This window comes from Ceratotherium simum, chromosome 9 (assembly GCF_057802395.1).
Source record: "Ceratotherium simum simum isolate JZ-2026a chromosome 9, ASM5780239v1, whole genome shotgun sequence".
Lineage (NCBI taxonomy): Eukaryota > Metazoa > Chordata > Mammalia > Perissodactyla > Rhinocerotidae > Ceratotherium > Ceratotherium simum.
This window is the reverse complement of record NC_141908.1, coordinates 46218403-46236109: the sequence shown is the minus strand read 5'-3', so window position 1 is coordinate 46236109 and position 17707 is coordinate 46218403. Positions and strand designations below refer to the sequence as shown.

The 17707-nt window shown below is 34.5% G+C and overlaps 1 protein-coding gene across 5 annotated transcripts in view; it reads left to right on the top strand.

The window, feature by feature from the left end:
• The window catches only part of TTC21B (tetratricopeptide repeat domain 21B), a 73467-nt gene that overhangs the window by 29228 nt on the left and 26532 nt on the right, over positions 1-17707 (top strand). For all 5 annotated transcript variants that reach the window (XR_015553213.1, XM_087435334.1, XM_087435333.1 and 2 more), the window contains 7 exons: positions 350-574; positions 1873-2111; positions 3652-3724; positions 4543-4653; positions 5398-5536; positions 9732-9838; positions 16902-17090. Coding sequence is in view for 4 of the 5 variants with exons in the window: in XM_087435334.1 (XP_087291460.1) it covers positions 350-574; positions 1873-2111; positions 3652-3724; positions 4543-4653; positions 5398-5536; positions 9732-9838; positions 16902-17090 (1083 nt within the window). In the remaining variant the exon portion in view is untranslated. The remainder of the gene's footprint in view (positions 1-349; positions 575-1872; positions 2112-3651; positions 3725-4542; positions 4654-5397; positions 5537-9731; positions 9839-16901; positions 17091-17707) is intronic.

Here is a 17707-nt window from a genome sequence, read left to right as displayed (position 1 = left end):
ACTTTGTATTAGTACTAGAAGTCTCAGATAAATTCCTTTCCTGAAAACTCAAATAATTTCTTAAAATGTATTTGTGAACTTTGTTTGCCTTTCTAATCTATCATGATAGAAGTGTCTAATTAACTTGTTTGTCACCTGGGAGGATGCTAAATAGTGGCAGGTTCCCTGAATCTGATTTAATATGATAAACGATCAGAAAGTTAATAAGAGGACAGAAATAGACCTCAAGGATACAATCACAGATAGACTGCCCTCAAAGATCCTATTATTTTAATGTTTGGTGGATTGTAAATTGTGTGTTGATGTTGTAAGCACTCCAAGGAAGTATTTCTGAATATTATTTTTTTAGGTGAGAGAATATCCTTTATATCATTTGATAAAAGCTCAGTCACAAAAGAAAATGGGAGAAATAGCAGAAGCAATTAAAACTCTGCATATGGCAATGAGTTTACCAGGAATGAGGAGAATTGGAGCTTCCTCAAAATCAAAATACAGAAAAACTGAAATTGATGCAAGCCATCGTTTATCAGTCTTTCTTGAATTGGTAGAAGTTCATCGCTTAAATGGAGAACAGGTAGGACAAGTTTTAATTCAATGGCTCAGATCTGAACTTTGTTATTCAAGTATATATATCAGTAAGAAATGAAAAAACTAAAATCATTTCCCTGATCAAGTGGTAAAGTTTGGAAAAGTTATTTCTCATTACTTTGCACCAAGTCATGTACTTTCTCTGGGCTCCTGAAGTTCAACATGGTTTGTTCCTGGATGACTTTAAGTATCAGTGTACTTATGTTGGCTACTATGAAATGTTATAATATAAATAATAATACAATGTAGTGTGATGTACCATGAAATGTATTAATATAATATAATGTATATAATATATGATTACCTTGGCTACCATGAAAGGTAATAATATAATATAGTTATAATTCTGTGAATTCCTAGAAGGATTCACACACACACACACGCACGCATGCACACACACAAATGCCAATGGAATAAAATGAAAGTACCAGCCTGAAATTCTAATAGTTGAGAAAACAAAAGAACTACTTGATGAATACAGCTTTGGGAAACTCATAGGACAATCATAAAATCAAATACTTTAAAAAATAATGCTGATGGAAGGGAGAGAGGTAGGGAGGAAGGAAGGAAGAAGTGCACTATTTTTTTCACATTTTAACATTGCTGAAATCGGAATGTCTTATCTCTAGAGTTGAGATGAATTTTAAAATAAATGACATTTTAGATTCATTGAGATACAGATTTGGAAATGAGGTAATATTTTCACCTGAGGTATAACAAAAATGTCCTAGCAGAAGGAATAAAGTAATCTGCTACTTAATGAAGAGCCATTGGGTTCAGTGGATGACTGTGGACTAGACCCCATCAAAGTCGCAGTAATGACCATAGCTAAGAATTTAGGCTTTGGAGTCAGGCTGCCTGAGTTTGAATTCTGGTTTCATCCTTCATTAACTTCTTAACTCTCTAAATCTCAATTTCCTTACTGCAAGATGGGGATAATAATAGTAACTACTTTACACGATTTTTATGAAAATTAAATGAGTTAATACAATGCTGGGTGCAAAGTAAATGCTTATTAAATTATAGTAGCAGCAACTCTTGTATAGCAACTGCTGTTGTCCTAGTTATGAAAACACTTTTCAACTAACAAATATTTATAATGTCATCTGAATTTGGTCTTTGAGTTTAGTTTTAAATTTTTGTACTTTTCAAAAATCCATCAATTATATCATGAATATCATAACTATACTTGCATTTTTTGTTCCTTCTGTTTTAGTAGAAAATCCTTGCTTCTAATGTAGTTTGTTGAATATGTTGAATGTTATTTTAATTTTATCTTTACAGCATGAAGCAGCAAAAGTTTTACAAGATGCCATCCATGAATTTTCTGGGACATCTGAAGAATTGCGTGTTACTATTGCTAATGCAGACTTAGCTCTAGCCCAGGGAGATGTTGAGCGGGCTTTAAGCATGCTTCGGAATGTTACCACTGAACAGCCGTATTTCATAGAGGCCAAAGAAAAAATGGCAGATATATATCTGAAGCACAGGAAAGAGAAAATGTTATATATCACTTGTTATAGGTAAATGGTTATTTCAAGCCATTATATTTTGACACATTTACCTCCAAAAATTAATTCCCAAATTTATTTTTATCTTCCTTTTAACTGCTTTACAGATATTTTATAGATCCTTTAATGGCTTCTTGCTTCCTTCTTCTACTACCAATCGCAATCACTCTAACCAAGTTACTCACTCTCCCTAAAACATAAATCAGAGTAATTATGATTATTTCAAACCATGGCTTATTCTAGTTTCTCAGCTCTCCTCCCTCATTAGATATTATTTCTAGACCCTGAATCTTCCTGTTTGGGAAAGAAAAGAGCAACAATTACATGCATTCTAATAGCTTAAGAAAATTATGTAATGTAACAACAGTTCAGGGGCTAGATGGTCATATTTAATACTCAATATAATATAGCAAAGGAAAATTATGGCTTAGTACACACCACACTGAGGTATGGATTACAGATTTTCCTTGGTGAAAGGGCGGGGGCTTTAAAAGTTATGTCTGTCATGCACTGATGCTCTTAGGAGTTATTGGGATACACAACATGCGTGCGCACGCACATACACGGGTTGCTCTTACTTTTCTCCCCAAACAAAAAGAGAAACATACAACACACACTCCATGGAAGAGAAAATTAATGTTTTTGTCTCTTGAGAGCCTAGTATAATGTTGATGAATTAAGTCCTATTGGTTCATCAAAGCTCAGAAGCTGCTCAGATTGTTTTTGGGTGCTGGGTGATTCAAAGACACTGAACAGCACCCCCTGTATAGACGGGTGAACTGGAGTTCCAAGGTCATATTTTCTATGATGTTTCCAAAAGATCAACACTAACTATCATCTCTAGTAATATGAAAGTATTTAAAATAGACTTGATTTGTTTGAATGCACTATAATATAGTAGTTAAAGGCATAGGTTTTTGTTTCAGGCAGATCTGACGTGTGAGCTGTAGACTCTTAGTGTCATCTGTAAAATCGGAATAATAATTATCTTTCTCATATAGAGTTTTTAGACCAGTCAAATGAGATACTATACATTTAAGACACATTATTATTCGAGCAACTTTGGTATTTTGACCTTTAGCAGTCTAAATTTTACAAGTAAAAACTAAGCAGCAAATATTGAAGTAGAAGATTTTATATTTTTTGAGGTAATTCATTTCAGCATATGACTTATGAATAATGAAGCTGAAGATACATAGGAGGATAATAAGTGTTTTCCTCCCTATCATTTTTTGGTACCTTTACTCCCACCTCATTTCAAAATTAAACATAACAAAACTTTTATTTCTAGATAATGAGAGTTTATATATTTACTATCTATCTGCACTCTATCTGCATTTCATAAAATGGAGAGATTTAATGAAAAGAATAGTTGATCCAGCATTAGTATTAGATCCAGCAATACATTTTACAATACTACGCTGTTGGATATGTAGAAGGTACTCTGAAGGCTATTGGTTAATTAAGATAGATGAGCTTATCTTTTATTTCATTGGTTTAGAAGAAGATAATGTGTATTCAATATACTAAGTAGAGTTGGTCTGATTTCCAGAGAAATTGCTGGAAGAATGCCCAGCCCTCGTTCCTTTCTTCTCCTTGGTGATGCATACATGAATATTCAAGAGGTAAAGTTTCTGATGCTACTGAACTTAGATGAAAAAAAAATTCTTTTTGATTAGTATAACATTCTATTAAAAGGAATTTGTTTTTTTGTGGGGTTTTTTTGGTGAGGAAGATTCACTCTAAGCTAACATCTGTGCCAGTCTTCCTCTATTTTGTATGTGGTTTGCCGCCTCAGTATGGCCAATGAGTGGTAGGTCCGTGCCTGGGATCGAACCTGTGAACCTGGGCTGCCAAAGCAGAGTGCGCCACACTTAACCACTACACCACGGGGCTGGCCCAGGAATTTGGTTTTTTAATAATGTTTACTTAATATCTGAAGATCCAGTAATCACAATAAAAAAGATTCAACCATTATAATAAAAAAGGTTTTTTTTCTTAAATTGACATCCAGTGATTCAGCACTATCTTTATTTGAAATGGAGATGATACCAGAAGCAAGGTAAGAGTCTTCTTTAAACAGAAGGATGAAGAGAGCTACTGGCTAAGATGGTGTTTTCCTGAAGGGGAGCAGTGCTCTGACTCTGTATCTGGCTTTTATGACTGCCAGAAATGAAACGTCAAGAAGCTGTCTCTCAGTTCTCATGTTTTTATTTATGAGGACAAAGGCACAATGAACATCAGTGGGATTATACTAGTTAGTTACACCTACACTAGTGACTATCACCTCTCTGAAGTTATCTAGGTTTCAAGACTTACATATGTACTTTAGTAGTCTTATTAAGTATCCCAATGAAGAACTTAATTATAGAAATGTTGCCATTTAGTGGAATCCAGCTAAGCTATTTATTTATTGTTTATTTTTTGTATCTGCCAACATTAGCCTGAAGAAGCCATCGTAGCCTATGAGCAAGCATTACATCAGAACCCAAAAGATGGAACACTGGCAAGCAAAATTGGGAAAGCGCTTGTCAAAACTCACAACTACTCAAAGGTAAATACTTCATAGTTTGAAGTATCTCTGTTGGATCAAATTTTTCAAACCCTGCTCTATGAGAGGTCTTCAGCAAGCACTGTTTGTATCTTGATGGTTGTAAACTTCAGAGTTGTATTCACAAACTGGAATTTGTGTTAAAGGCTTTCTGAATGTCTCAGATTCTTCATCGCTGCATTTTGCAAAGACTGTTTGGGTCCTAAAAGTTATTTCAGGCTTCATCTTACTCCTAACTCCTTGCCAGCAAATCAGTTACAATAAACTTGCGATTATGTCTTTCATTATATGACAAAGAATAATAGATGTCCTTTTTGTTGAACCAGTTTTGGTAAGCCACGTGCTTTGAGCTTTTTTTTTTCTAGTAAAGATAATGGGTTTTCCTTTAGTTGTTGCATTCTTGCCCTATTCCTGGTTACTCTTGAACATACATATATACACACAACAGCTTGCAGAGTAGTTTGCATTCAATAAAATTTGCTGGCCTCTGGAATAAAACTGGTAAAAAAAATTTCACCCAGCTCTTTTCTTTAGCTACTTTTCCTAAGAAATGCTAGTTGCCTAGTGTGATGTTTGCTTCTCTAAGAAAAATGGCATACTTAACTGACAGTGCAGGTATATGCCTAAGCTGCTTCTAGGTTATTTCCAATTGTATGTATACTTTAAGTCTGTAATGTATAAAGCATCTATGCTTGAGTGCCCTTCTCATTGCCTTTTTTTCCCCTAACCGAAATGGATTTTGTTTAGGCAATCACTTATTATGAAGCTGCTCTGAAAAGTGGACAACAAAATTATCTTTGCTATGACCTGGCTGAGCTTTTATTAAAATTGAAATGGTACGACAAAGCAGAAAAAGTTCTTCAGCATGCTCTAGCTCATGAACCTGGTATGAAAGTCTTTTTGATTTGGAAAAAGTATACCTGATATACTTGACATATTTTATTTTTATATGTGTGTATTTGTATTCTCAGTATTGTATATATGACGATGGTTATGTCGTTTATCAGGATGTCACTCTAGCAAAATAAGATATTTGAAAAATCTAATAACAGATTTATGAAACAGTCAGTTGTGTTACAGGAAGATACTTTACTTTCCACAATGACATAAAAGAAGTTTTCTTGAAATTGCAACTATGTCTGGTGTTTAAACATGTACTCATTTTTTATAATCTTTACTCTTAAAGTTTTTTTTTTTAATTCACTATAAAAGACTCTAAGTCTCCAGTTTCTTCTGTGAATTCTGCTTGCCCTGTTCTCAAACTACCTCCCTAGAGGTAATCATTTTTGGGTTTTAGTGTATATTTTATATATACGTAAATATATAAGTGTAATATGCACAACTTTCCGTTCAAAATATATTCTTCCCATTCTGCAATTTTTTTCACATACGGTATGTCCTCGATATAGTTTGATGTGAGAACATTCATATCGTTCTGTCTACTGGCATCATAATATTTCATAACTGCATCCATTATTTAATATTCCCCCAATTACTGGGCATTTAACTTGTTTTCCATTCTTTTGATATTATAAAGCATGTTACAATGAACGTCCTTGTATCTCACTTATTGGTGTACACTTGCTTATATTTCTTAAGAGCCAGATGTTAAGTCAAAGGGTATATGTATTTAAAATTTAATTGGATAGTATCAAATTGCCTTTGTACAAGTTTGTACAAATTTACTTTTTAAAGATCTTTAATTTTTAATAAATCTAGTGCTTTGTCATTGCCAAAATGTAAAGATTACAAAAGTGAAAAAGTCGTGTCCTCCTCCACTCTCCAGAGAAAACCACATTTAACAACTTGTGTATCATCCTGATCAGTTTCCCCACCCCATCTCTCTTTGTCTCTCTGTCCCACACAATTACATATCACTATTTTTCTACAAAAATGGGATCATATTATATCTATAGGTCTGCTGTGTGCATTTTTCATTTAATAGCTTCTCTCCCTGTTGGCAAATATAGCTCTTCTTTATTTTTTTAGCATAGGTAGAGTATTCTACTGTATGTCGATTCATAATTTATTTGATCAGTCCCCTACTGATGACATTTAGATTGAAGAAAAGTTGGAAACAATACTGAGACAAAATCATTGTTTATATACCACCGTGTCCTTCCTAGAATTGAATCTTGCCCCATTATTCTTTCTTTTTCTTTTTTTTTTTCTGTGAGGGAGATCGGCCCTGAGCTAACATCTGCCGATCCTCCTCTTTTTTTGCTGAGAAAGACTGGCCCTGTGCTAACATCCATGCCCATCTTCCCCCACTTTACATGGGTTGCCGCCACAGCATGGCTTGACAAGCAGTGCGTCAGTGCGTGCCCGGGATCCGAACCAGTGAACCCCGGGCTGTCACAGTAGAGCGCACGCACTTAACCGCTTGCGCCACCGTGCCGGTCCCTAGATCATATTTTCTATTAGGAAATTTTTATTCATATCTTTTGTCTTTAATCCTTTACTCATTATTCATGAGTCTATTACCTATTATTCTTGTTACAGATGTTTTCTCCCACGCTGTCCTTTCTTTATCAAATTTATCTTTTCTTTGGTCAAATAGAATATTTAGTTATCATATATGATACCTGCCAGTCTTTTCTTTTTTTGACTTCTGAATTTCTTGTCATGCTCAAAAAAGCTTCCCTAATCCTAACATTTTAAAAATATTTCCTTATATTTTTCTAGAATTTTTGGGAACTTTAATCTGTGTACTGGAATCCACATACAATTTTTACTACATAGTTTTCCAAATAGCCAGTTTTATTTCAGTGCTATTTATAGAAGTGCCACCTGTATCATATAATAAACCTCTTTATATATATGACTTTGATTCTGGGAATCTTTGTTTCATTGCACTGAGTTTTTTTTTCTTTTCTTTTGCCAATACCTTGTTCACTGTTGCTGTAAAATACGTTTGGATACATAAAAAGGCAAGCCTGCTCAAGTTTTCTAATATTTACAAATTGGTCTTTTTATTTCAGTTTGATGAAGTTGGTGCTTAAATTCTCCTAATTTTGAATGCATTTACTGTATAAAGTATTATTTGTTCCATAAAAATATTTACGTGGGTCTGTCAGACCTTGCTTGAAACACTACAGGTGGCTTTAAATGTGGATATGCGTTTTTTAAAAGGTTGTAGGTGGAGAGATTCAAATAGCATGTATTACTTTTTTGGGTATAAGTGTGTGTGTGTCTGTGTGTGTGTATTTATGTAACATAAATACTTTGATTTAGGGCCGGCGCTGTGGCTTGGTGGTTAAGTGCGCGCGCTGCAATGCTGGCAGCCCGGGTTCGGATCCCGGGTGCGCATCGAGGCGCCACTTCTCCGTCCATCCTGAGGCCGAGTCCCACATGCCGCAACTAGAAGGATGTGCAGCTATGACATACAACTATCTGCTGGGGCTTTGGGGGGAAAAAATAAAATAAATAAAATCTTTAAAAAAAAAAAAAAATACTTTGATTTAATGAATATTTGCTGAGCACAGCCTGTGTGTACCTAGATACCTGTGTGTGCATTTCATTGTATATTATTTCATTTCATTGTATATTATTTCATTAATGCTCACATTAGTTTTCTAGGCGTATATAATTATCCCTATTTTAAAATTAGCAGTCTAACACTCAGTTTTCTTGACGTATCCAGGTATATCTAGCTAATAAATAGTAACAGCTGGGTTCTAATAAACATCTTAAACTTATGTCTAAAACTGAATTCCTGATCTGTCTCCCCACATCTTTTCCACATGCAGCCCACTTCATCTCAATAGCAACTTCATCCCTCTTTGTAGTTGCTAAGAGCCAAAATCCTTGCCTTTGCCCTTGTCCTTGTCCAGAGGAAATCCTCTTGATTCTACCTTCCAAATATATTCAGAATCCTACTGTGTCTCACTACTTCCAATACTGTCGCCCTTGTCCAAGCGCTATCGTCTCTTAAGTGGATTATGGCAGTAGCCTCCCAGCTGGTCTTTCTGTTTCTATCCTCACCCCCACACCCCTGCCACTGCCGTTCTCAAGCCAGCAGCAGCATTGAGCCTTTTAAACAATGTAAGTCCAGTTATGTCTGCTCAAGCTCACTGTCGTCTCCCATTTCCCTAAGAGCTCAGCCAAAGTCTTCACAGTGGCTCACGTGGTCGTTCACATGTGCGCGCCTGCTCCTCTGACCTCTCCTTCTACCCTCCTCTCACCACTGTCACAGCCTCCTTGTTTCTTGTGCCACCTTAGAGCTTCTCTTACCTGTTAAATAGTGATAACAAAACCTGCCTCTCAGGTTGAGATTTTAAAGAAACAATATATATAAACCACTTTGAACAGAGTGTGGCACATGTGTCATGGACCATGCACTAGAAAAATGGTGGAAGAAACAGTTTAGTTAATTATCTTGGGTTCTTTTATTACTCTTAGATTACAAAATAATAATACCGAGTATTTAAATAGCACTTACCATGTACCAGACTTGACTTTAATTGCTTTGCATGTGTTAACTTATTTAATAGTTTACTAACTTTTTAATTTTACAATAAGTCTATGAGATAGGTACTATAATTTCCCCTATTTTACGGATGAAAGGGAGGCACAGAATGGTTAAATTGCATGTTCAAGGTTAAATAGCTAGTAAGAGATAAAGCCTAGATTTGAAACCAGACTGGTTGGCGGCGAAGTCATTTCTCTTAATGACTATATTGCTTATCGATTATCTATTATTTAAAAAATAGCAGTTATTTCTTAATTGCGTGTAGCAACTACTCTATCTTGTCTTTTAATGACTTGAACAGAAATTTTAATACACTTAAGAATCAAAATTGAAATTCTTATTTGTGTTGTTGCATTGTTCTCTCTTAATATACATCCAAGAAAAAACTCCAGTTATTATCTAATTCTTTAACTTTTCTTCCAGCCAGTTTTTATCCTAATTTTTTTTTTTAAATTTGGCCATTCTTTAGTTAACTTACTAAAAATTTTTTAACTTTATTCAATATTTTTCAAAATCATTCTGTCTAAAGACCAGTTTTAAAACTTGTAGGAAAATGTAAACATTTATTTAAAATGAATATTTTTTCCCAAAGTAATCTGTTCTTTCATAGTAAATGAACTATCAGCTCTCATGGAGGATGGACGTTCTCAAGTTCTTCTAGCAAAAGTTTATAGTAAAATGGAAAGAACTAGTGATGCAATCACTTCCTTACAACAGGTAAACACGTTTGTGAGTGTGGTTGTGGGGTGGGAGATGGGCACAGAGGGGAATATGCCACATGTAAGAGGAAGACAATCTCTTTTAGTGCAGCTCTCATAGAAAATAAGTCAAAATAGAAATAATGATCAAATGCCAATGGAGTGTACGGTTTATAAATATATTATTGGTCATTATTATAACAATTGGGGAAGTTTGATATTTGTAGTTCTATTTTACAGCTGAGGCAGCTTGGTGTAATAACTTACGTGAAGTCACATGACTAGTGTCATAGGCAAGATTTCAACTCACTTCTTCCATTTATTTATATCTTCTTTAATTTCTCTTAATATTTTGTAGTTTTCACTGTAGAGGTTTTACACACATTTCCTTAGATGTATTCCTAAGTGGCTGATGTTTTTTGATAATTTTTCAGCTTCTAGTTTGCTAACAATTTTTTTTATAAATGACTTAAATTTTATCTAATGTACTCTCTGCATCTATCAAGATGGTCATGTGACTTTTCTCCTATTTTTTTTCCTATTTATGTGGTATATTAAACTGATCGATTTTTAAATTTTTTTTTGTTTTTTTAATTTTTTGTTTATTGCAGTAACATTGGTTTATAACATTGTATAAATTTCAGGTGTACATATTATGCTTCTATTTCTACATAGATTACATCATGTTCACCACCCAAATACTAATTACAACCCATCACCACACACCTGTGCCGAATTACCCCTTTCGCCCTCCTCCCTCCCCACTTCCCGTCTGGTAACCACCAATCCAATCTCTGTCTCTATGTGTTTGTTTATTGTTGTTGTTATCTACTACTTAATGAAGGAAATCATGCGGTATTTGACCTTCTCCCTCTGACTTATTTCACTTTGCATAATACCCTCAATGTCCATCCATGTTGTCACAAATGGCTGGATTTCATCATTTCTTATGGCTGAGTAGTATTCCATTGTGTATATATACCACATCTTCTTTATCCATTCGTCCCCTAATGGGCACTTTTGATTTTTAAATGTTAAACGACCCTTGTATTCCTGAAATAAATGTCACTTTGTTGTGAATTTTTGAAAGATAATGCTGGAATTTAAAAATATTCCCTAATATTTTGTTCTGGATTTGTTCATGAAAGAAATTGGTCTCTAAGACTGATGGTATTTCTTTAATGTTTGGAACAATTCAATATTAAAATTTATTAAATATTAAAACCATAAATTCAATATCGAGACTTCAAGGCTTCTTTGATGGAAGATTTTTATTAATGGATTCAACATCTTTAATAGATTTCAAACAGATAATTTTTAAATTTCATCTTATGTTAGTTTAGATGGCTATGTTTTCAAAATAATTTGTTCATTTCATTAAATTGTCAAATTTATTGACATAAATTTGTTCATTATATCTTATCTTTTGAATGTCTGCAAGTGCTGTAAAAAGGCCTTCTTTTAATAGTCCTAATATTGGTAATTTTATTTTCCTTCTATTATTAATGATCAATTATGCCAGGGGTTTATTATTTTAATATTTTGAAAGAACCAGCTTCTGCCTTTTCTTGCTTAGGTGTTTGCTTTTTACCTCATTAATTAGTTTCTTTTACTTTCTTTGGATTTGGTTTGCTGATCTTTTTCTAGCTTCTTGAAATAGTGTATTAGGTAATAGATGTTTAGCCTTTCTTCTTTTTGTATTCATTTAAGATGGTAAATTTCTGAACACTGCTTTAGCTGCATCCCATGAGTTTATTATTCAGTTCAAAATATTTCCTCATTTCTGCTTTGGTCCCTTTTTGACCCTTGGGTCAATTGGGTCAATAATTTTGACCCAGTTATTTAAAGTGTAGTGTTCAATTTCTAAGCAGTTCCAATTTTCTTGTTGTCTTTTTGATATTGATTTCTAGTTTAGTTCTGCTGTGGCCAAAGACACACTTTGAATGATTCAATCCTTCGAAATTTGTTAAAGCTTGCTTTATGTCCTACATTATAATCAATTTTGGTAAGGGTTCCTGTGTGTATTTGAAATAATATGTTTCTGGCATTACTGAGTGCTTAGGTCAACATATGTGAATTAGAGCAGGTTCATTAATTGATTTGTCCCACATCTTCTCTGAGCTTGAAGTAGAACATAGAGCACCTCACTCCTAACCCCGTGTGCTTGCCAGAGTACCACACTACTTGTCACCTTTTGACCTGATTTTCATGTATACCCAGCATTCTGCAGATAATTTATCAAATGTTATGGTTTTGAGCTTTAGCTAACAGTGGCTAATGTATACATACAGACATACATACATATATACATATATATATAATGACCCATGTTTCAGCAGCAACGTCCAATAATTTTTTTTGTTTTAGTTGTGAATGAATTGAGCTTGGATTATTAGATTTTTTTTTTTTCAGTTTTTTTTTTTTTCCCCAAAGCCCCGGTAGATAGTTGTATGTCATAGTTGCCCATCCTTCTAGTTGCTGTATGTGGGACGCGGCCTCAGCATGGCTGGAGAAGCGGTGCGTCAGTGCACGCCCGGGATCCAAACCCCGGGCCGCCAGTAGTGGAGCACGCGCACTTAACCGCTAAGCCAGCCACGGGGCCGGCCCTGGATTATTAGATTTCTGTGAAATCCATCTAAGCTTACAGTTTCATTAAAATAGGTAATCTTCAACAATGTTAATATCTTGTCCTTAATTGTTGGTATGTTTTATCCCTATTTTCTGAATCACATGATAGAGAATTGCACCTAACCCTAGCTTAACTACCATTAGCTACAAGAAGAGTGTAATTTTGGTAAATTTAGACTTTTAAAACATTTTAGAAGTGCATTGGGCTATTTCACCCCTTTATGAGTAGCATTAGCCCAGCCGCCTGGTTGCACGAGCTCCTATGCTATATGAGAAACACATTGAGCAACAGTAAAGAAAGAACTAACAGTATACCATGGCTAGACAATGCCGACAAACCAAAATCTAGTTAGTTTTAAATGTATATTTTATAGCACAGGCATTATTCATCTTTGATAAAATTTGAAGAACGATAACATTCTTCCTAAGTGTAACATTCTGTACATTCTGATCACCAAAAAGACAGACTTTGAGGTACAATCCAAACAGAAACTTATAAGTGTAATCAAAGTTGTTGATATTTGAAATTCGTTTATTCAGCAACCATTTATTGAGGTTAATTCTCCACATTATGGAATTTAGGAGTTCCATCATAGTATTTCTGCATAGTTGCTAAACATTGTAGGGAGTAACAGAGTTGGTAAATTTAGGGAAATCTTAAGTCTTATTAATTTTACTTTCTAAAAATTTCAGACTTTTGAAATAACTCCACATTTCTTCATCCCTCTCTGTCATCTTTTAGCACTATCCATCATTATCTTTTGCCCAGACTCCTCTGGTAGCCTCCTAACTTACCCTCATCCTCTTCCAATCGTGTTTCATTCCAGTCAATTCTCGGCAACACCAGGGTGATCATTCTAAAAGGCAGACCTGATCGTGTCACTCCATTGCTTATAAACATGTATAAACAACTTCCCATTGCTTCTAGGATTAAACATAAGTTATTTAACAGGCTTAGCTGTTATAAATTCTCTCTATCTTTCCAGCCATTTTTCCTTCTGATTCTTTGATCAAGCAGTAGTATCCCTTGCCTTCTTTCCTTCACATATAATTCCTAATGCCTGTATCCCATCCCATCTCTTTTCTTTCTCCCAGACTCACAAGGGTGTAACTGCCAGTCATACTTCAAATCTCACCTGAGCTCCAAAACTGGGTTAGGTCTCCTATTATGTACTCCCATGGCAACCGATATTCCCCGATCATAAAACTCCTCATGATTTGCTATAATTATTTTATTGTCTATCTTCCTGCTAAAATTAGAATTTCTATGAGTGTAGGCATGGTCCTATGTTTTGTGACCTTAGCAAATGCTTGCCTCATAGCAAGTCATTTTAGTTTCCTATGCTGTGTAAGAAATTACCACAAATTTAGTCAATGAAAACAATACATACATTTATTTTCTCACAGTTTCTGTGGGTCAGGAGTCTGGGCACAGTTTAGGTTGATTCTCTACAAGGTGTCAAGATAGTCAAGGTGTGGCCAGGGCTGGGTTCTGGTCTGGAGTCTTGTCTGGGGGAGGGTCCACTTCTAAGCTTACATAGGTAGTTAGCAGAATTCATTTCCTCAAGGTTGTAAGACTTAGGGCTCCAGCTCTGGTTTGCTGTTGGCTGGATGCCACCCTCAGATCCTAGAGGTTCCTTAGCTCCTTGCCTGCTGGGCCAGCTAATATGGCCACTTAGTTCTTCAAAACCATCAAGAGTATGTCTGCTAGCAAGACAGAGTCTTGTATAACGTAATCATGGGTGTGACATCCATCATGTTTGCCCTATTCTGTTGGTTACAAGCAAGTTACAGGTCCCATCTACACACAAGGAGATGCAGTTATACACGGGAGTGAACACCAAGAGATGAGGATCAACGGAGCCACCTTAAAATCTGTCCACCACAATAGTGCTCAAAATTTTTGTTGAATGACTGAAAGGAAATCATAGGTTAACTCTTTAATTGCAGGTACTATTACAGGAAAAAATCACTTTTTAGTATATTAACTCTTTTAATAATATAAATAAAATATAAACAACTCAGAATTAATCTCTATGCCATAAAATACTAACAATTTTATGACTTTATAACTTGATATAGATTTAATGAATATGTTCAGATTATATATGTTTTTTCTTCTTTTGCTTAACATTCAGTTGTATAGATTTTTCCAGTGTATCTGTATAGCTCCATCTCCATCATATAAAAAATAATGTGATATTCTGATTTTATTGGTATATTTTATTTTGAGGTGATCTTCAGTAAGATGTGTGTATAACAAGGCTATTGAAATAGAAAGGGAAAAACTAAGAAGTCTATGAAATAAGATGTTTTTATATACACTTTGTTCTACCCAAGGGTTTGAGGGAATTTATAACAATACATATTATAAAATAGGAAGGGGGAGGGAAAAGTAAATGTATTGACAATCAAGGTTATTATAGTTATTGTAACAGATAATTAAGTTTAGCTCTGATCTTTCTGGAAATCGGGGAAAAACAGAAGGAATTGTATCAATTCTTCAGGAAAATTTTATTCTATATGAAAATGTTTCTTAATGATCATTGTATATACTTACAGAAATTGAGCACTCTTTTATGAAATGTCTTTAATAGAAAATGCAAAAAACTTTTGCTCAAAAAAAATCCCCCTTGATTATTTACCTTTAAGAATATGGCAAAGTATTGCATGAAAATGTAACTCATAAATGTGTTTCTCTAGGAGGCTAAGCTACTAAGGTCCACATATTTGACTTTGTGGAGATTTAGTTGATACAGAGATAAAACTCAGACTACCTAGAGAATGAATTGCATATCTTTTAGACCTAGGGTGACCATATAATTTATCATTCAAGCCAGAAACTTTGAGAAGGATAGAAAGCAGTAGTAATAATTAAGCTGGTGTCCGCTTTGGCAGCACATATGCTAAAATAATTAAGCTGGCTCAACAGGTATAAAAAGGTACTGTCCTGGCCAGATGGAGAGGCACGATCACCCTATTTAGACCAACTGTTCAGAGTTTTTTGACTATGAGAGCGAGCGAGCGTGTGTGTACGCGCGCGCACAAAACCATGCACACAGATATATGCATATATATATAAAACCAAATAAACAAATGTATGTATACCTCTATACTTATATAAACACACAGTAATATAACCAAAATAAAAATATGCATATATATAAACATCAATTACACAAAGGTACACATACCTCTATAGTTATATAAACACAACATTAATATAACCAAAATAAAAATTTCATGAAACAGTATTAACCTTTACCGCATGCTGTATGCACTAATATTTTCTAATCCTTTCCCCTTCATTTCCAAAAGAATGTTTATTATGATGTCATAAATTAATATTATGACCTGTGGTTTAAAAAAAAACCTCAACTTGAAACCATCTTTGTCAGATACCAATTGTCAACCAGCATTTTGACACAAGTCCCCAGAAGGGCTCCCTGTGTGTAGCATAACGTGTGGCAGATGGTGGGCATCTACTGTTTGTTAAATGAATGCATGAATGCGTTAGTGAATGATTAGCTCTAGCTCAAAGTTAAATTTTACTGTGAAAGCCTAAAACGTACGAGTTCTCTGTCACTTATTAAAGGAAGGTCTCACTGTTTCAGAAACCAGTTGTATGGGTTGAAAGGCCTATATTCTTCCAATTTAGCAACCTTCTGCACATTCTCACCCTGAGGAAGGGCCCTGCCTCCTTTCCGGGTGTCTTTGCTTAACATATATATATACTTAACACCATCAGTTGATTAGCTATTTCCCCATCATTAGACATTTGGGTTGCTTCCAGATTTTTTGTTTTGTTTTGTTGTTTGTTTGTTTTTACAACAAATAACAGAGATTATTTTTTCTTTATAACAGGTAACATGTTTCCTTTTTGCCTTTAAGTAATGTCCTTAATACTTTCCCAAGAGTGGAGCAACTAAGTCACAACAGTCTGGTTATTTTTATCCAGTTAGCGTGTTTTGCTGGGGTGCTCCCAGAAAGATTGGACTAATTCATATGCCATCAATAATTTGTGGATGTACTTACTACCTGAAACCTGCCAAAGTTTTATTTAATAATTTTTAGATACTACTTTATTAAAGAAATATTTTTAAAGTTTCATTTATTTAATTGCAGCATCTAAACATCTTTTCCAAATATTATTTCATGGTTGCATTTCCTTCTTAGTGAGCTTCCTGTACACATCTTTATAACAGTGGGAAAGGACTCAGTAATTTTCTAGTTCTTCAATTGGAAAGATATGTGCATGCTGGCTCATTTGCACGCAAGTGCATGTTAAAGACCTCAATTAAGACATTTTCTTTGGATCAGCCTTTGTTAGATCGAGGGCCAATAATGCTTAAATAAATCTTCTGTAAAATTATGCTATGTGTGCATTATTGAGACTTGTTTAATTTCTTTTCTATTTCTTTTTTTAATTCCTTTTTATCCTTGTTTTTTTCTAGGCTCGAGAATTACAAGCTCGGGTACTAAAACGTGTTCAGATGGAACAGCCAGATGCAGTTCCTGCTCAGAAACATTTAGCAGCTGAAATTTGTGCAGAGATTGCAAAACATTCTGTTGCTCAGCGAGACTATGAAAAAGCAATTAAGTTTTATAGAGAGGCTCTTGTTCATTGTGAAACAGATAATAAGGTCAGTACCTTTATAAAATTTTAAGCACCTTTTGTTGCAGATGTCATCTAATTTACCCAAATGTGAAATTCTTACCAGCTTATTTATAAAGAAGATTTGAAAATAAATATAATGAAAATACAAGTTAAAAACTTAATATTGTATGTAGAAATCCTTCGGAATACTTACATGATACTTTAAAATGATAATGTTGGAGTCTAAAAATTATTCTGGGACAAGTAATATAAAGTAAATCTGTAAGCTGTTTGTTTTTTAATATTCATCAGATGTAGGGCAAAAATAATTTTTATTAAGGCATAACCAAACAGGTACTTTGTTCAGCAGTGGCTAAAGGAGGTGAAATTCTACTTTTAAATCTGAAGCATACCTTAGAGATTATCTGCTTTGAGCTTTCTATTTTACAAATGAAAAAATAGATTTAGAGAGGCAGTAGGGACTTGGCCCCACCATGGAGAAGCTCAGACTAGAATCTGATCTCCTGATTTAAGACCATTGTTCTTTTCACAGTGCTTTGTGTCTCTCTACTTTTCAAGCAAATTACCCTCAGGTTTTTCATTTTTTTCCAATGTAAGAGAAATTAGAGATGAGCATGCCTCTAATTTTCCTGCCTATCATGC